The 20,219-nt window shown below is 47.7% G+C and overlaps 1 protein-coding gene across 1 annotated transcript in view; it reads right to left on the bottom strand.

Annotated features, from left to right (window-relative positions):
• Positions 1-10,110: 10,110 nt before the first annotated feature.
• The window catches only part of ANTXRL (ANTXR like), a 49,349-nt gene continuing 39,240 nt past the window's right edge, over positions 10,111-20,219 (bottom strand). The window contains exon 18 of the mRNA XM_026050840.1: positions 10,111-10,341. Coding sequence (XP_025906625.1) covers positions 10,111-10,341 — 231 coding nt within the window. The remainder of the gene's footprint in view (positions 10,342-20,219) is intronic.

The raw sequence follows: 20,219 nt of genomic DNA on the forward strand, positions 1-20,219 counted from the left end.
CCAAGATGAAATGAACACAGCATCTTGGAGCAGTGCCCGTGAGATACTAGCTTGTATGTCCACAGGTAGACTCAGGAACAGAAGTGAAGTGACAGTCAGGAGGATTGTATCTGCCCATCTGACAGTCAGGGTTCRTGTATCTGGAGGATTTCACATGGCAGATGTCTCAGTATTAACCCGGGGCTCTTGGGCAAGCACGGCCCAGCTCCCCACCGTGTGTGCCCGCTTGAAACGCGCAGCGTGGAGACGGGCTCACGAGAGCTGCCCCGCTGCCAGCTCAGCAAGCGCAGAAACTGCCAGCGACAGGACACAGCTGAGCAAGGAGCTCCCAAGAAYGGGAAGGAAAGAGCCAGGAAGGAGAGAATGACCATGGTGGGGCCGAAGGAGGAGCTGAGGAGGGAGCGTTGGACGGAGGAAGGGAGACAGCAGTAGGGCCTACTCCAAGCTGCCCGCCTGCCTCAGGCTGCAGCTATATAAATATATCCCGCTGCAGCGGGAACAGAGCGCATGGAGCAGCTGAATTACTAGGATACAGTTACCTGGCTACAGGGCTGCTGTTCAATGCCCCAGAAGTGCTGAACATAGGTCCAGAGCTTAACATCACCAAGACCCCCTAGGCACCACACCACTTTCATTGCGAGGGGTCAAGTTTGGTGCAAGATGCACAACAAGAGGTGCTACTGGAGAGTAGACTGGGAAACAGTTGTATTCTCCACCGCTGAGCATTGCAGTGCTGCAGAAACAATATGAGATCAGCAGTTGGTTTTTCAAAGTAAACCATGTTTGCTTTTGTTCAAACAGGCATCTGGGAATCTTGGCAGTGCTTCAGGCAATCCTATGAGTGGCCATAGACACCATTTGCATCACAAATTGATGGTAACAGAGAAACAAATGAAAACTTATCCTATTTGACTTTGTCAGTTCCCATTTCCAAATTTCCTGTCCAAGGACAGTTTTTCAGCTCTCACTGATGTGAGCGTGTGCGTATGGGTGTGTGTCTACATGAAGTAATTCGAGCAAATGGATACACTGCTGCCTAAACTCCCTTCCAAGAGYACAGACATGCAACCCTGTGGAGAAAAGCGACCTGGCCTCCCTGAGCCAGGAGGCTGATTTTTTTTTTTTCCCAGCAGTGCTGATATTTCCCTGTTCTGTTCTGAAGAAGGCTGAGCCAGCAGCTCAGCCTGCCAGGGCTTCTGCTTCACCACGGGAAATAGGTTGTCGCGTCCTGCCCTCCAGTGGCAGCCCAGGCCAGGCAGGCCGGAGCCACCGCACCGCCCCGCTCCAGGGAAGAGCCAGGCTGCTTTGACCCCCACCCTGTCACCTGGAAACGCTCCGGGACACACAGCCGTGTTTTGGGGAATACCCTCCCTGAAGGAGTCACTGGTGATAAATACATGGATAAATACATGGATAAATACATGGACTTGGTTCAGTATCTCTGGCTGACAGAGATCACTGGTCACATGCATGTACCACTCATCACAAGGGTCAAGAGCCTGTCCCGATGGAGGATCAGCACAGTCAGGAGCTTTGGAAAGGTCCCACACTTTGACCTGTTGCGTGTCCCCCTCCACCAAAGCCACCATCCTCCTCCTCAGCGCTGGAGAACCCTGCGCTGCCAACGCCAGGACACTGAGCACGCTGGAGTCAGGGAGCAGGGCCCAAGTGGCCAGTCTAGGCAGTGCCATGTGCAGTGACCACCTCCAGCCAACCTCTGAGCTCTGGGGACSTGTGTCCAGCAGCCTCCCCTCCTGCAGGTGACAGCCCCACCAAGGAGTTGTGCTCAGGATCATCTCCTGAAGGTGTCTCACTGCTTCCTCCTAAGGTTGGAGGTGGAGGGAGACCTTCCCCTCAGCAGAGGGTGCAGAAAGGTCTGGAGCCAGGGCCTAGCTCCATAGAGCCAGGGCCATAGAGCAGGGACTGCAGTCCCCACCTCTCATGGTGACACCCAGCCAGATAACACCRGTACAGCAAAGCTGGGAGAATTACAGAGGTTTTTCCACCGTGGGGCTTGGAAGAGTTCTATGCAGAACTTGGCCTCTTGGCCAGGACTATCCTGGTGAAGCAGCAGACTGCTGGTGGGGCCCAGTGCTCCTCCACAGCTTGCCATCCATATACATGTTGTCTAAAACTGGCAGAGATACGAGATGCACTTTGCTGCAAAAACACCCACTTGCTATCTTTACACTTATTTCCTGCTATTGAATTGAGGCCTCTTGTGACCTATCCAAGACACCTGAATGCCAGACATGTATCATGCACATAGCCAGCAGTGGAACACTGTCCCACCTCTTCCCTCTGCTACCCAGAGAGAAAAGCTGGCATCTGCTGAGGTTCAGCACTCATGGCTTGGGATGAGCAGTGCCCGAGCAACGCCGAGGGCTGGCTCTGCTGTGGTTATATCATGGGAAGGAAGGCAGGAGTCAACACTGGCCCTGCCAGCCACAAAAATGACTCTGTGCCACCATTTGTAAGTCTCTTGGGCAAAGGAGTAGAATGGGATTCAAGGAGGATGCAGAAAACTCACCTTTCAGATGTTCCTCCTAAGAGACTATGGTGGAGCTGCTGTCTGAGCTCATTCCGGACATCCTGCCTGCGCTTCCCTCCAAGGTGCTTGGTTCAGCAGGCCGGCATTGGAGGCTGACCTGATTCTGAGTTCCTGAACACGACAGGGAGGGAAATGAGCTAATTCCTGCTCTGACCTGTGAGTCCTTAATGACATCGAAACCATCAGAATTAGCAAAATTCAGAGGGCAGAGGGCAGTCTCCAGTGCTGGTGGAGAACCACGATTCCTCCAAGTCAGCTTCTTCCCTAGGAGAGTACTAGTGCTGTGAGGTGGCTTCCCCACCAGCCTTGTTATGGTGGCTCGTGGCTCACCTTCCCTTGCAGAGCAGCCAGCTCCAAATGGCCTGACAAAGAGCTGCCGTAGGCTCCAGCCCCACTGGGCTTCCGCTGTGCTGGGAACCCAGAGCCCACACACAGCTGAGCTTCCTCTGCTGACACCAAGGACGAAAATCAGTCCGTGTACCACTCCAGCACCGTGGCTGCACTGAAGTCTTCCTGGGTCACTACATTCTTCTGTGTCCTCTATGCAGACTCATACTGCATAAATCCAAATACTCTTGCCACCAGAGAGAAAATCTGTACCTCTATGGTGGATATTTTGGGTCTAAGACATTTCTGCAAAGCCCCTATTTCTATCATACAGGAAGAGAGAATTCGCATCTAAGAAGCACATGCCAGAGATTCAGCAAGATGCAGGAGGGCACCAGCATGGACAGAGGGCAGCTCAGTTGCTCTGTGGAAGTGACAAGCTAGCACGAGGAGAGCTCATTGCATGACTCCATGGCAGACACACAGATGGGGTTATGTAAGGACCCAAGTATTTATCTATGCATGCCAGTGATGCATCTCTGAAAGCTTAACTGGAAACATTTCTCAATCTGCATGACACACACACAAATCCTTTCATCAGGATTTTTCTTCATTCACTATTTTTTTGCAGGACTTGTAGAGATTTCATTTCATTCTGGGTGTCTCAACTCTTCTCTCCCAAGCTACAGTCAGAAATCAGAGTAATATTTGGCTAGGATGGGGAGCAGGAACACGATCAGCATGCACAGAGAGAGTAACTGTGCCACGGAAATCACTGAAGTCTCAGAAAAGTCTTAAGGCAAGGGCCAAAGCCTGCTCCCACAATAAAGATTAGACAACTCGAGTGCAGGCAGCACGCTCTGCCTGGGGTGTCTATAGGAATGGGAGCACAGAGGGAAGGGGCATTTATTTCAGTTCCTGACCCAGATGCTGAAATCAGTCAAATTCTCAAGACTGACTCCCATGCAGCCCGACAGAGTATGCTGGTATATATGTTCACATTCCAATAATGCTCCTGAGACTGTGCAGTATGTTTGATGAAAGGTGCTAGATCAGCTTTACTAGCTATTTATAGAGCTGCCTGTAACCACAGCCCTGGATCTGCACATTCCGCGTCCCTGGGGAAGTTGAGGCCCTCGCTGAGCGCTGTTGTCTCAGGCATGCTTAATCCTAACTAGCCACAGCTGCAGCCAGTGTCGGGTTTTGTTAACGCAGGACAAAACTGCYCAGAGCCCTGGCTCCAGGACAGCTTTTGTTTATCTGATCTCTTTGGAGAGCCCTAGCTGCCTTTCCCGTAAGGACCAGATGGAGCAACAAAAAAAAGAGTGAAGGCCACAAAACCGTTCTGGGTGAGCATTGTCTTGCTGTCAGCTTGAGCAGCAGAGCAGCGGCAAACCCAGCTCTCCAYTGGGGACGAGGATCCCAGATCCCGCTGTGGGAGGAACACAGCTCCCAGGCAAAGGCCGCCGGCTCCCTATAGCCCCATCGCACGTGGGGGCAGCCCCCAGGGGTGGGTGCCAGGTGGCACCTGCCTCCGCGTTGCCACAAGGACTCGATGCAGCAACCAGACTCCCAGATCAGGGCCCGTGCACTGCACAAAGCGAGCTCAGCTCCACAGGCACCTGAACTGGGCTGGCMTCGCCATTCCCACCCCAGCTCCTTTACTGGGAACAGGAGCTACAACTTTGGCCTGGCCCTGAGAGCCTCCTGTCCCAGCCAGCGGCCAGGCCTGTGCTACCTCCACAGATGCAGGAAGGCGAAGGGATTTGGATCAAAGGCACAGCTTCACCCTGCACAACCTCTGCTAGCAGCAGAGCAGGAGAAACCAGAGCAGAGCGGGAGAAAGCTCTTGCAGGAGAGGTTTCTCCTGCTCTGCAGCTCTGAAGGAAGCGGCTGAGGTCTTCAGTGCCGAGGTGGCTCTCAGCGCTCCCCAGCTGGGCTCCCGTGGGCCCAGCAGCTGCCCGTGTGCCGGGACCATCTCCCTCTCCCCGGCCCGCGAGGCTTCCTCGCTCCGCAGAGTGCACACACAGCACAGCTCAGCAGCTTTGCAGCGGCCTTGATTGCCCGTAATTGCAGCCTACTGCGGTTGGGCATTTTTGTGGCCTACCCTTCCTGACCTCCTTGCTTGTAGTTAAGTTTCCACCATGTCACCCTCATCCCCCCAGTCCCCCGAATCAGGCTCAGAGAGGGCATTCCCAGCAGGGAGGGAGGGCAAGGTAACTTCAGAGAATGTAGGTGAGAAGAATTTTCAGGATCAAGTCCTGTGTTCTTCAGGCAAGGCTCCTAAAAATGAGCAACTGTGTCTGTGTATAGATGATGCCGAGACCTTGGTTGGTACCTGGCGTCTCCGGACTTTATAGATGTAGGATTTGCCACAGAACTTCTTCCTTAGGAGAAGCTCCAGCATCTCATCTTGCTTGGCTTTTACGCTGTTGTTCTGTAAGTCTGTTCTGTTAAGTCCTCAAGACAGCAGCAATACTGCATAGATCCTGCCCCAAGCATTAACCAATGTTCAAGTACCAACTCCATTGGAAATTACTCAAGATTTCTACCTATTTATGTGAGATCAAAAGGGATTCCCAACAAATGATGCCTTGCCCTTGAATAAGCCAGGACGAAAACTGTCATGCTAGAAATTGGGAAATGAGCACACAACACACCATGTCCTGAGTAAAATAATGAGTTGGTAGCAGCTCTGGCAGCTCAACTTCACGTTCTCCTTTTGACTGTAGGATGGCTGAGATAATAAACAGTCTTCAAACACTCTTGTGCCCTTTCAAAATGATGCTCAGAATGAAGTTCTCAGTATTATTTAACCAGTAGGTATTTTTATTGTTGATTTTGAATCCATTAATGCTACATTATGTTGGATTATAAGACTTTGGCTACATCTCCCACATTTTCATGCAGGTATTACAACATTTGCAAGGTTTTCTCAGAAAAGTGGAGCAGGCACTTAAAATGCATAAAGGTTATACGATTATAACATGGAAGCTGCATGTTAAGTTACAGAACTTTTTACCACGTGTACCAGTAACAAACCCACACCCGCCATGTAAAACTTCCTTGACCTTCAATAATCTGCTTCCTCTGTCCCTCATCTCCATGGCCCAGCAGGCTGTCAGCCCACATCCCCCGTTTCTGAAAATAAAGCCATTTTCCAGAAAAGTTTAGTACAGTACATTGTTTTTCCTTTAACTAAAAAAGTTTCTCCTCCACTACCCCCACCCCCCAAATGAAAATCTATAACCTACACATTTGTTCAAGCACTTAAATGTTACAAATCTCTATTGCAGTATTCAAAAATATCAGTACAGTAACAAACTTCTAAACATACTAAGATGACCCTAAAATTCTCCTTCCCCCCAAACGACAGAGAACTGAAAATGCTATACTGCATTATCACACTTGCATGCATGTATCCTGAGCCACCTGTATTTATTCACCTTAAGCCCCTTTTAATAAATAACTGTCCAGCAGTAACATCCAGAAGTGTGCTGTCTCCTCCAAATTAAGCTCTATATTTACAGAAGTAGGGCTGTTTTCTCAGTGAAATGTTGTGGTTTTTTTTAAAACAAGAACAAAATAACAACAATAAAAACAGCAAACATTTAAGAGAGAAAGCATATTACCAATCAAGTTTGTTTAAAGACCAACAGGAGTAAAACGTCTTAGGAGCACCAGGTGTGCATGCATCTGAACTGGTACAGTTCATGAAATACCGTCATTCATTGTTACACTCGCCCACTCAGCTGAGGAACTGACTCTTTCCCTTTTTCCCCTTTCACATCGAGGGCCGTCTGCTCCGCAGCTGGCTCCTCCAGATGCCAACTCATGCACTGAGGCTGCAAGCTGGCCATGAACATGCTTTGATCCATGCAGTTCTGCATCAGCTTTAATCACACGAGGTTTTTGTTCCCCACTGCTTTGCACCTTGTGTCTTTTCTTATCTGTGCTAAGGGTGAGCCAAAGGTTCCCCAAATCCTCATTTCTCATTTGGATGAGGCAAAACTTCAGACACTCACTTTCTGCAGGTTTCAAATGATGCTATGAGCTTGAAAATACTAGGGAATCATCCCACATGAGAACATTTCTTACTAGTGCAACTACTGTAATCACAACTGGCCTGCAAGTTGTACCAAAGCAAACGTATTCAGACACCCAGACAGGCAGAAGGACTTCGTCCCTTCACTTGCTAGGAGCCAGTCCTCAGCTGACAGGCACCAGCATTTCTGCCTTGGCTGTGGCTGGCCTGGGTAAGCTCAGCCCAGGTGAGGATCAAGCTCAGCAGGCTACGTAACACAACCACTTTCTCCTCCCGCTTTGTTATAGTGCCTGAGATCATGACAGAYGTATTTACAAAACCAAAAGGCCCTTCTGTAGCCAGTGCAGTATATTCTGCCCCACTCGCTTTGCAAAGGCAAGTCACTGTTTCACTTCATTTCCACTTGCCTACAAATTAACTCGTATCTGCAGCTCCCACTGGAGAAGCTGCAGGAGAAGCCTGTTAGACACCAAATGCCTAATTTTATGTAGTGAGGATGCTGAAAGCCCTATTTATGCTGAGGGTATTTTCAAATCTCTGGTGCTCCCTTCTCTCTTCTATATGGACCTGATTACCTGGAATCCCAAACCATTACTGCCTCTGCTGTACTTCTGCACAGAAACTGTTAAGTTCTGTTGTCTTTGCAAAACTGGACATATTCAAGTGAAGATTCCCTTCAACTATGAGCACGGGATGTTGGATTGTGCCAAGCCCTTCCCAAGCCAACATGTCTACACTTACCAAAGGTGAGTCAGATCTTCCCTACTTTAACATCAATACAAGCCTCCAACAAGAGGTCCCTACTGCCTCCCTTACGAACTACAGGGCCAAGACAAGGCAGAATCCAGCCTGCAGGCTTGATGTGCTCACGCTTACTCCTGACCCATCAATTTGATTTTATTCTCAGTCAATTATTCTCTAATTAGGCAAAGAGTTTTTCACCTTGTGTTATGGRCTCCTTTCCATCATGTGAGCTTCATCGTTGTATCAATTCCCTCCCTTTCTATTCACGGGAGTGCTACTCCCCAACCCAATTTTATAAAGAAGAGAAACCAAACAGAAGCCTACAGAGTTTCTGCACAGAAACACACACTTCTCCAAACAGAAATCTATTCTTAAGGACCAGATTATGCAGTCACTTCATTCAAGTGATTAAAAGAATGAGGACAGGGCTGAGTGCATGCCAGCTACCCTTTCTGTTCCTGAAGAAGTCACAGGTCAGCAAAATACGTGGGCATAAGGATGTTTATCTTGACCCGCAGGACATTTAGAGGCATGTAGAAGTGCTTTGCTGGCTCAGGCCTCAACTAGGAACAGCTCCCAGGCCAGCAGGTACCAATGAGTGTGATTCCACTACCTGCACCAGTATACATGAGGTAAGAGCATAACTCAAGAGAGCAGAGCAGTGCAAGAGCAGAAAGAGGCTCTGTGGTTCTTCCGAGTTTAGTCTTTAACAGCCCCAGCTGTGTACACACGGCATGTCACAGTGATCAGCAGAGATGGATGAGAGCTTGGTGGTGTGTTCTGCATGTGGGACTTCCACGGGAAGTACTAGGCGTGATTCCTATCTGTACCTACACAGCTTTATATTCCTGTAGCAACAGCATGAAGAGGCCTTAAATCTGGAGTAACTGCATGATACAATTAGTGTTTTATCTTTGAGTCATGTGCCAATAACTAGCCTGACATGCTGTGCAACCATAGCTATAGAGATGGAGACATAGCAACACAACGTAAACAAAATTTCTACAACTATCTTAGTAACACAGCCAGCGACACCCAATGTCCTGCAGGTCAAGATGAACCAGCACATGGATCTGCAGCCACCCTCTCCAACACCACATGGCTGGTGGTAGAGGAGAAAAACAAGCTCGGGTGTTACTTTGATTCACTAGGGAATGATCYGGGGCAACCCACGCAGGTGTTGCTTGGCAAACACAACTCATGGGCTGCCCCACAGTCCCGCGTCAAAAATCCCCACCTCTATGCAGGTGCTCACGTCACGTTCAGATAGCACAGGGAGCTAAAATCACCAGCAAGGGGCCACCACGTTTTGCAGAAACCCAACTAAACATCATATAGGAGAGGGGAAAAGCTAACATCGATACCAGATGCTGTCTTGGCCTCAACTATATGCTAACTGGATCTGGCCCGTCTTTAAAAAAAAAAAAAAAAAAAGAAAAAAAAAGATATTCATAGAAGGATTCATATTTGAATCATCACAAGAGCATCCAGAGTTTGAAGGAAAAATTCTCAATGAGTGAATGGCAATGGAATTGATTCCAGAATGCTCCTGCTGTATACATAAAACACACGGTTTGCATATGATAGCAATCATGCTGAACATACATATGTCTTTGTTCCATTTCAGAGCATGTTTCACGCAAGTATAAACTAAACACTGAACCAAGAAGTTTTTGTCTAAATTCTCCTGATATCTGAACAAATATATTCCCAGGTCTTGTTCAGCGTTTGCACTTTTAGAACCAAAAACCTGACCTTCAATGACTATTCTACGCAACCAAATCTAACCACTTGAAGAGCTGGCAAGTTCAATACTGAATTTCCTCGGGAGAAAAACATACTCCTCCTCTATGCTAGATTATTAAAGCTAAGTTATTGGCACATAATCTCATTTTGCTTCATTAATTTCAACTTACATGGAAATTCCACCTGCAGAATCAGACAAAGGCAGAAAGTTATTTTTGCAACTATTGCTCCCTGTTAACAGCTGGATGCAGCACTGTTGGGGAAAGAAAGCAAATTCTTCAATGAACTATGTTTAACCAACTTGCAGGTGGCAGCTATCAAAACATCCGATGCGCATGTGTCTGGCTAAAGTTATTAATGTATGATCTGACATACCAAGTCAGACAAATGTCATAGGCAAAATAGATCTTCAAAGGTATACATACTAAAGCTGCAACTGTATCTAGATGATCATTTTTGGTTTGTTTCTGTTTCCCATAGCTCTGAATCTATCTACTGAATGTTTATGCAGCACGTGTGGTATAAATATATTCATACATTAAAATTGACACTTGGCAATTTTTCTTTTTTTCTTTTTTTTTTTTTTTTTTGCTGACCAGCAACAAATTCTGATATCTTTAACTGTAAACCAATACTCAATAAATATGCTGTGTTCAGCAAAAAGGCGTGTTTTTGTCAACCTGGGTTTTGCCACTCTCTAGGCCATGGGCTGGGGGGGCGGGCGCGAGGGGGGCGGCCCAGGGGGGGCTCGGGACGGGGGCGGCCCGGGGGGGGGCTGCCTGGAGGGAGGCTGCAGAGAGGCGGGAGGAGAAGGGCATCTCGGGGCGTTGTTGAGGGGGATGTCATCCCGCTTCGGCACCTTCGGAGGCGGGCTGTAAGGAGCGGAGGTCCCGTCTGATTTCACACGAGTGAAGTTTATGCATCTTCCCTGCAGATTAAAGAGAGAGAAAAAAAGTTATTTTTCATTACAAAAATGTGTCTTGACTCAGCAGCAGCTAGCCAAAGGGGCTGTAAGCAGAGGATCGGATTGCGCTTAGAGATCTTTATCCAGTCCCATTCTCTGGGTCCTACATGATATTCAGACCATGCTGTGTCAATGGACAGCACTAGAAAGCAGTTCTGCTCTTGGGTTTCAAAGGTGCTGCCTATAAAGAAGAGCCTAGGAGTGGTTTAGGCAAAAGGGAACTCGCATTGCTGCTGTTTGCCCTCTCCTAGTGGAGTTATGCAGAAAGAGACTAAAGCCACAATTCTACAACACAGTCCTGCAAGGTCCTGCAAGATCCAAAAGCAAAGGTACCAAAACCTTCAATGAAAAGCTAGGCATCGCTGCCTCCACCTCCTGGCACAGCAGATACGGGAGGAGACATTTTACAAMCACCTGGCTGCACAAGCTTGGCAGAGGCCTTGTGCCTGCAGGGCAGAAAGGCCTTTCACYGACACATAAGAAGCCTGGAGATGAAGGAGTGACACAGGAGTGATGCTGCTAGCAGCCCATTCAGAGGAACCGTCACACACCTGATGAACTGGCTAATCCCACCTGCCTAAGACCTCCCCACCTCTTTAATACAGCAGCATTTCACACATCACTGCCGTTCTGCAGCTGAAGGGCTATTCCCAGCTGCCACTATGGAAAAGCACACACTGCAGTTGCCTTTTTGCTCATCTCAGCGGGAACTTGGCTTCCAAGTAAATGACTGTGGGCTGGAAGGGATGGGCTCCACCAGCCAGGACCCATTCCTCCTGTGCAGCAGGACTGTTCTGTGCATGCAGAAATCACCCTAACAAAAATGGCAGGTTAGCACAGAGAGGAACATAACTTGTTTCTTTCTTTCCAGGACAATAATAGCTAGAAAAAAGCAAAGCAGGGGTTTGGTATCTGTCCCAGAAGGCCCCTTCCTCCCACTGCTCCAGGAGAGCTGCCCAGCCCTGTGCCTTGGTTGTCGCCTGCACAGGAGACACGCTCAGTACTTCTCAGCCCCAGCTTCCACCATCACGAGCTCAGCACTTCACTCAAACTGCAGTCTCATAACGGGAAAAATCCCCATCCCAAAGGGCAAGCTTGTTACAGAGGTCTTAGTTTATGAACCAGCTTCAAAGCAACATTGGGGCTGGAGCATCTGTGCGTGGAGGTACCATGGAATGGAAGCCAAGCAGGATCCTGGTTATTTCTGCAACTAACATGAACCTTCAGATCAAAAGTCAAGTCAATGCTTTGCTCTGCGCTGTCACAGGACAGGAGCCCTGGGCCAGGGCTGCAGCAAGGGGCCATCCCCATCCGTGTAAAGCAGCCCTTTTTCTTCTGCTATGCTCTGTTGTATCCAAAGCACACTTTAGGCTTCTAGGAAATTCAACACTATTTATTCTTCTGCAGTGAACACTACAGAAATGTTTAGCAAGTGCTCTGCAGATAATATTTCAGAAAAGTCAGCCTTGATATTTCTAAGGTTATGAATTCAAAGCAGCTAAATCACCCAGGTCAAAAAAAAAAAAAAAATGGTATTCAGAAGACAGTGTCCGTATGAGGAGCAGAAGGGAAAAATAAGACATAAAGCAGAGCAAACTCCCTTATAGGAAATGTAAAGCTGCAAACCAAACCCTGGTGCTTTTGCCTACAAGCCTTTCCTGCCTCCGTTCTATCTCCCAAACATCAATTCCAAATATATTCATAGTCTATAATCAAAGGGGATCCCATAAATCTGTTTGCATTACTTTCACTTCAGTTAAAGTGATGGGCGACGTCAAACTGCTGCCAGTTTCTGCCACACTCGCTGATTTGTCAGACAGATGGGTAATTTAAAGGCCATGCGCCGCATTGTGTCATGAAAAATACGGTTGCATTGGGAGAGTCTGACAAATAAAGGCTGGGATGATCGATGTATCTGAAGTGACACTTCCTCACAAAGGATTATTAGTGTGAGCCTCCACTCTCATTTATCAACAACTTACTGGTGAATACCGGAGTAAATTCTTCTGAGCACCTCACGYAGCCATTGATAAATCAAGGCCGAGCTCTTAGCTCGTGCTAGATTAGCAGCCAATAGCGAGGGGGAGGCACAAACGGTTATAAATCACAAGTTGTACTTTGAGCTTATCCGTTGCCTTTCATCAAAAGATTTCCAGGTTGAAGAACTGGGTTCTGTGCTTATCACATTGTGTAGAAGAGAATGACACGTCTGCTCTGGTAGAACATGCACATTCCTCTGGGATCAACTTGGAAAATAAATAAATAAATAAATAAATAAACAAACAAACAAAACTACATGAGCCTCTTTCTCAAATAATCATTCTGTTTCTTAAAGTAACCACAGGATTTTTAATATTCTCTTTGAAAGGATTAATTTCTGCTCCAGGTGCACATAAATCACTTCAACGCTGTAAAGCATGGACAGAAACATTAAGGTATTATTCCAAAGGTATCCTGCACCATGGACAGAAATATTACGGTATTATTCCAAAGGCATCCTGCACGCTCGCTGTCCCCACGTTAATAAACACAAGCGACCAGGCTGCAGCGGGAGCYCTCAGCGCTCCCGAGTGCCCGAGCAGCACCTTTCCTGCGGGACGGCGCGYGGCACCGCGCGGGGCACCCGGTACCGCCGCGGAGCCGCAGGTCCCGGTACCGCCGCGGTGCTCTCGGCCTCACACAGCAGCTGCCGGGAGCCGCTTCRCTCCCTGGGAAGCAGATGCTGGTGCGGGGCCGGGCCGCGCACGGAGCGGCATCGCCGCACGCGGGACCTGCCCGCGCGCCCTGCTCCGGGCAGCGCCCGCGCTCCGGCCCTCCGCGCGGCGCCAGATGGACCGGCGCCCGCCCGCCCTCCGCCTCCAGCTGCACAYGCTCCCCGGCCCATATGTCCGGCCCTTGTTGCCCCGCTTGCCAATGTGGCTTTTCAAAAGGTACATATAGCGAAGCAGCGGGGTGTGCCCTGCCCCACTGCAGCTTTTATCCCAGCTAACGATCCCATGTGTCATTCCGTGATCCCATGTGTCATTCCGCACTTGGTATTCCCAGGCAGTGCCTCCTCCACCGCCTAGAAGACGTTTTTGTGTGTGCTGTAAAGGGGGAAGGAAGGGAGGATAGCCCTGAAAGCCTCTCCAGTTTTTCTGGGCTATTTTGATGATAATGCTCAGCACATCTTTCCCTAGCAGCAAATCTCTTCACCCAATACACCAAGAGCACTTCAGCAAAAAGGATTTTGAAAATCCACCCTATCTCCCGTCACTAGCTGTCACCTTGCTCCATTCCTCTTAATACATCCTCATATTTAACAAAAATCAAATGCTGCCTCACCTGTCCATGCCATCTATGCCAGAGTTTTTTAGGACACTGAAATCTGAGATTATCATAATTTTTTCAGGTTCAAGTGAAATCAAATTTCTCTCCAGTTTGCTTTATCTATGCTATTGTGTTTTATCTGGAGTGACTCTCCCCCAGTTTGTTATAGGAATGGTTTGTGAACATTTCCCTTTGCTTCCTAAAAATCTGTCACTAGTTCAACAAGAAATTGGAGTCTGAAAACTCACAAAGAATACAGCCAGCTTTTTATGCTACCTGCAAAATGTAAGACATACAGAATAATGCAACATCACAAGGCAACAGAAGATATCTGAGAGCTAGGCTACGGAAAAAGTCAGAGCCAGTTTAGCTGGCTGAAGGTTTTGATCCAAACATCCAGAATCCAAGGGGGTTGCAAAGCTTTTGTGGTCAACAAGTTTGGGCCAGGTCTGCTTTGACTTTTGGGAAAGCTGAATCTTGGGAAAAAAAATCAGAAGACGGTGATCAAAAGAAAAACATTTTAGCCCATGCACCTAAACTGAATATCCTAAAGCACTAACAGCGTGGGAAGCCTGCTCACTAGATTTATGAGTGAGGCAGATTATGGATACAGTAATTTTAAAGAGAAAGAGCTGATCCGAGGAGGCCCAGGATTCCCACTCTTCCGATTCCTTGGGTTGGTACCAGGCTTAGCAGCTGGCTCCTAAGGAGCCAGGGTCCATGTGAACCAGGCTTTGCTGAACGCTTCCGCACACGGCGCTGCCTCACGCTGGACATGTCATGGCTCATTAAAACCTTCACCAATTTCCTGGGAATTGCACTGATTACCCCGCAGCATACAGGCTGGAAATTAGTGACCCACCGAAACAGTTTGCCACATAAAATACAAGCCTGCCTGCTGGTTTTCAGGCACGTTCAAATAACTTTCACTAGTTACTCTTACATTTGCAGCTGACACATTGCTTTTTGCTGAAGGATAAAGTACTGGATAAGTGAGAGATTTCCAGAGTAGCCATTTGGTGGCTGATCATTCTGTCAATAAATATATAATTTATATTTATAGTTATATTAATCTTGATCACAATATAATTTATTGTATAGTATTTTAGGCCTTAATTCATTAACTTGTAGTTTTTTTATATAGCCAGATTCAGTTATTAAGTATCAAAATAAAAACTATAAGTACTTGCTTGCATTGGAGTCTAGGAGTGAGGCTTTTTAAATATCTGCAAGTTTAAAAAAATCCTTCTTTGTCAATAGTTACTTTCTGAGTAATCTATTTGGAAGTTCAGAATTAACACTTTAAATGATGGTAATCCAAACCCAGGAACAGCTGAGAAAGGCACTGACTGACAAGAAGGGGATTTTAGATGCTAAGGCTCAATACATAAAGTAATGGCATCCAACACCGAGAATACGATACTAGTTCCTTCAGTATTACTTTTTAAAAGGAAATTCAATTCATCCCTTTCTTTATCCAGTCCTTATCCAGTCCCTTATCTGGCCCCTTGATATGTAAATCGAGAGCACCTCCAGTCCCTCCTTTTATCGGAGAGTTTTGGAGTTCTTAGAAGGAGAGGAAAACCACTATATTGGAGATTACCAGTCACTCCTACACTGTTCCATCCGGGCCCTACAGCTGCCTTGGGCACACGTGAGAGCTCAAACAGAAATTACGAAGCGATGAGGGCACCAGGACCATCCCCGAGGCGGCCACAAGCTGCGGGCAGCCCAGTGCGCGCCATGGCACTGCCAAAGGTGTCGCGTACCGGGCCCCGGACGCACCTMACGCTGCAACGGGAGCTTTAACACCATTGTCAGCAGGAASGTGCAGTGATATTTGGAAGTGCAGYATCAAAGGCATGTCTGGATCCTTGACACAATTTGYAAGGACACTTCTTAAAGCAACTCTCGTGCCTTTTCTCTCACGCTACCATTGGAACTAAGCCACCGTCACCAGCTCACTGTGGGAAGCTCCAGAGAAACACAGCACAGAAAGTTAGTCCTGGGTTCAAACAGCCTCATGCCTAAGTAGCAAACAGGGGATGGCAGCTGCATGGAGACAGGAGCAGAGCACAGCCCCACAGTGAAGCACAGCAAAGCAAGGCCTTTGGYTACTGACACGTTTGAAGGTACAACCTGTTGGCCTAGCACATACATGGACAAAAGTAATGCCCTGAAATATATGTCCTTAGCCACGGTGGCACTTGGTCACACCTTTAATGCTATGGTGACATGGAGGCTTGCCCATACTGCTGCCAGAACAGGAAAACTGAGAGCAGAGATGCTAGTCCTTCTCAGAGAGGCGAAGGGGAGCACCAGGAGCTAGGGAGCTTCCTCCACCAGCAGTGGTGGGGTGAGGAGGGAACCACCAGGGCTTCTGGCCTCCTCAATGCAAATACCACCTTACTTTAGCTCTCTGATAAATACATAAATAAAATGAAAATAAAATCCAAAAATCGAAACAGCAAATGCTACAAGACACATCAACAGGCAAATTCAGGTACAGGCCGAGCTCACTAGGCCAAGGGAGTCACAGCTTTGTGAAAGCCATGATGATGGTAAGGACAAGGAACAGGACTCAAGGGGATTAGTCATTAGGATAGCAGGCCTGGAGCAGCTTGAATATTTGCAGACAGTCCAAACAAGCAAGTTTCAGCCAAAACACAGTTACTGGGAAAATGCTGCCCAGATCCACTACAAAATGGCAACACAGATAGGGTCTGTCCTGCAGTAATGTTAATAGCTGCAGTATCCTGCACATCCTTACTCTGTAACTCTAGCATGCCTGGTGCCACATTTCCAGCTAGGAACATAAGGAAAGGATGAGGCAGCGTGTGACACAGAATCCATCAGACTTGAAGACAAGGCTACTAGTAATTTCCATCAAGCTTGATTCTGCTGTTTCCAGCCTAAGCTTAGAAGACAACTGCAGCAATGGCCTGAGACATCTGAAAGAATGGCCAGAATCACAGGATCTCCTGCAGGAATGCACAAAACATCACATGTCTTGGACCTTGCTGAGACTGTGGTTGAAGAAACTCACACTGCAGATCCGATTTGAGCCCTAAAAAAAACCCCAAAGCAGCAAACAGATCAGAAATAGATGACAATGGGTACAAAGATGGCTAAAGTTTAAAAGTCAAATTTTATATTCACCATTGATCTCCAAGTTCCCTAGACTAAACTCCATCCAAATCTGATGAAAATACCTTTCTCATCCTGTAATTCTACACCTAACCTAAACGTGTATTCACAAAGTAAAAATATATTGCCTTCCTCTTCGCTGCCAACCTTTTTGGAACAGGCTTCCAGTGGGAAGGAAGTGAGGACAGACATTACCAGGTCATGTCATCTGCCCAAGGTCATCCAGCAACTTGGGAAAAGAACCAGCATTTCCAAGGTCAGGACTCATGATTCACATCCCTTGCTGTGACCACAGCACCACACATTTCCCCACTTGAATGCTGACCAGACTGCAGTGTGGTTCAAGAAAATGAAAAACCCACAGAAAACAGTGGCTGTTTGCAAAAGACCTTCTCTTCCCCTTAGCATATTCAGGGAAAAGGAGGCTGCATGTGGACATCACCTATAAGGGGGTGGTCTTCAGAGCATAGCAACAAGAGCAACAAACGTCTTCTGGGGGCAACAGGCCTAGCCTTGAGGTATTGGCAGCTTGCTAGAAGAAGCAAAGGAAGCCACAAAGGACCGTAACAATCTCGCTCAAGTTGTAATTAAACGTCATCGTGCTTTCCGGAGGGAATTGTTTGTCTCTTCAGGAGCAAGCAGGGACTGTGCTGTGCACAGAGGATGAGCACAAGTCCCTTTACACKGAGGGTATAATGCTGGAGACTCTCATGAGAGATTTCTGGTGAAAATGTTTATTCTTTCTTGTCTCTTGCCAAAATTAAGATCTTGGCCCATCACACAAACTCCCTTTTTGTTCCTTTTCCCAGTGTTTGGGGCCAGAAGCAGAGATACAAATGCCTAATCCCTGTGTCTGGCTGGTCCTGCAGTGGCTCTGCTGCTACCTAGAACAAGCAGTTCCCACGTTCCTCTCTTGGTCTGTCTTGCAAGAACTTTGTTCTCCTTGGGTAAGGCTTAGTTCAGTCAGTAACAGAGCTGACATAGTCATAAAGCACAGAAAACATTCCCTCTTCCAAAAGCTTTTATTTTAAGTTGAGTTGAAGAGCTCTTTGGGACAAAACTACTTCATTGCGTCTGGGAATTAATGCACCAGGGAAGCAACACAAGCGTTCAAGTCCTGGCATTCAAGTCCTCTCCTTCCTATTTTAAGTATGCTATAGAGATCTAGCACTCGGGGCAAATAKATCCCTACCACGTTTCCCTTATGCACCTTAACCAGCCCATCCAGCGCCAGTTCTGGGTTTTGAAGCAGCAATTTTTTATGARCACAACACTGCAAACCCTCTCAGTCGACCACTGACATGGAGCAGTCTCCCAGCTGCACAGAGAAGCAAATGCAGCTCTTTTCACTGCTCCTCAAAGCTCTGCTCCAAGTGCCCTGAGCGCTGAAGTGGGACAGCTCTCTTGCAGGCTTCACTTCAAAATTCCCATCTAGCCCAAGCCTGAAAGTCATCAACCAGTGAAGACTTGAGTTTCTACTTAGGTGATTATATTCCCTAGAAGAAACCCCAAAGGGAGAGGGAAAGCAATATTTTCACTTGGGGGAAAAAAGCAGAAAGATCTTAAAATGCAGCAGAAACCACCAAAGATTTTGTGGCAAACAAAKGCACAACAGTCTTGTAATTCCAGCAGGGCTTTCTGCACACATCTGAGACTAAGACTGGCATTTAAAATTGGAGGATTTTCATCTTGCTTTGAACATAAACATCAGCATAATCTTAAGTGACTTAATGGGCATAGATYGTAAGCCCTTCAGGTTGGGTAGTATCTTTCTGTCACACATGGACAACAGCAGACAGTGATCTGGGTTTTCTTCTGGTACCACAACACAAACCACAGTAGTTTATATAAGAAGAGAGGCATCCAGAATTACAAGAATTACAGCTTCTCTTTAGAAAGCAGAGATAGGGTATCCTTTGGTGTTTAGTTAACTGACGTTCAGGATAACAACTCAGTATGAGCGACAGCAATAATACCCAGATCTTGAATAGTGCATTTTATTTCTARAGCTAAAACAACCCTGGAGGAAGTGAGGGAATTACTGATTTTGTACACTGGTAAACAGACCCCTGTGCAATTACTAGAAGACATACATGAGCTAAGGAGGGCTGGTTAGGTTAAGCTCTGGACTGCGATGCAGCTCAGAGGGCAATGCAAGCTGCAGAGGTCCCAGCAGTCCCAAAGAAACAGGGCAGTTTAGCATCGACCTAAGGGTGCTGCCAAGAAACCAGGTAATATAGTGGCTGCCACAAAYGTCTCCGTGTGCCTCCTGGATCTGCACACGCAGCCCCAGGGTGCAGGTGCACTTTTATTCATGCATTTGTCTTAAAAAACCACACCTGCTGCAGCAGGGCCTCGTGGGGTTGCTCGGACCGAGGGCACCCTGGCTTGCAAGGACCAACAGGCAGCGTCTACCCTCGAGGCCCGTTTGTGGGGTCTTCTCCCATATCAGAAATGACGTGACCCCGGCACGAGTGAGAGGTAATGCCACAACCTGGGCTTCTCCTGCAGGGCAGGAAACTCATCRGTCACTGACTGCACATTTCCAGCTGCAGAGCTCAGCACGTCCTGGGAACTGGATCAGGGCACTGGCCCCTCACCAGGGACCCTTTCCCCCCTGTTCTGTGCCTATTACAGCACAACGGAGCCGTACACATACTGGTCTCCTCCACAGAAAGGAAAGAAAAAAGGAAAAAATAATGCAGTTACACRGGTGCTCCATGTGTCTCATTTTCATCTAAAGTGACAAACTAAGATCACCTACTGTGRCAGGCGCTGTCCCCTGTCTCTTTAATTTTTCAGCAGTTTATGAAGGTAATTGGCTCCAGAAAGGTTAAGCAGAGGGAGAACAGCCCGAGCATCAGGCAGAGCGCTCTGATGAATGCGCTCTGAAGGAGCACAGTGCTGCCTTTCCAGCACCCCCTGTAGCCCTGCCAATTACTACTTGGGCAATTACAACACATCTCGGAGCAAGTGGCAGGGAAGCCTATTAAAGGCCATTACTTAGCCTTGAAAAGAATAATTAGCATGAGCTGCAAATAGCACTGGTATGTGGGCAGGCAGCAAGCGGTGACAGGCGGCCGCTGCGCCCCCGGGGGCTGCAGTGGGGCTGCTGACCACCTGTGGGCAGCAGCCAGGAAATAATTACTAGTCATTAATAATCCATCGTCTTGGTGTCCCACCTCTCATCTGAGGGGCCTCGCATGCTTGGCAGRCATTAATTAACCCTCACAGCTGTATGGGAGGTTAAGGACTGTGTTCTCATGATTACTCTGCGCCTGGAAAAGACGAGGTGCGCAATGTTAAGGGCAGCACTGTAAAGACTGRCCCAAATTTGATGGTGATCAGATCTGCAGAGCACTAACAAACACAAACACCACCACGCG

The sequence above is a fragment of the Nothoprocta perdicaria genome, unplaced genomic scaffold (assembly GCF_003342845.1).
Source record: "Nothoprocta perdicaria isolate Ctin4 unplaced genomic scaffold, notPer1 scaffold_110, whole genome shotgun sequence".
Classification (NCBI taxonomy): Eukaryota; Metazoa; Chordata; class Aves; order Tinamiformes; family Tinamidae; genus Nothoprocta; species Nothoprocta perdicaria.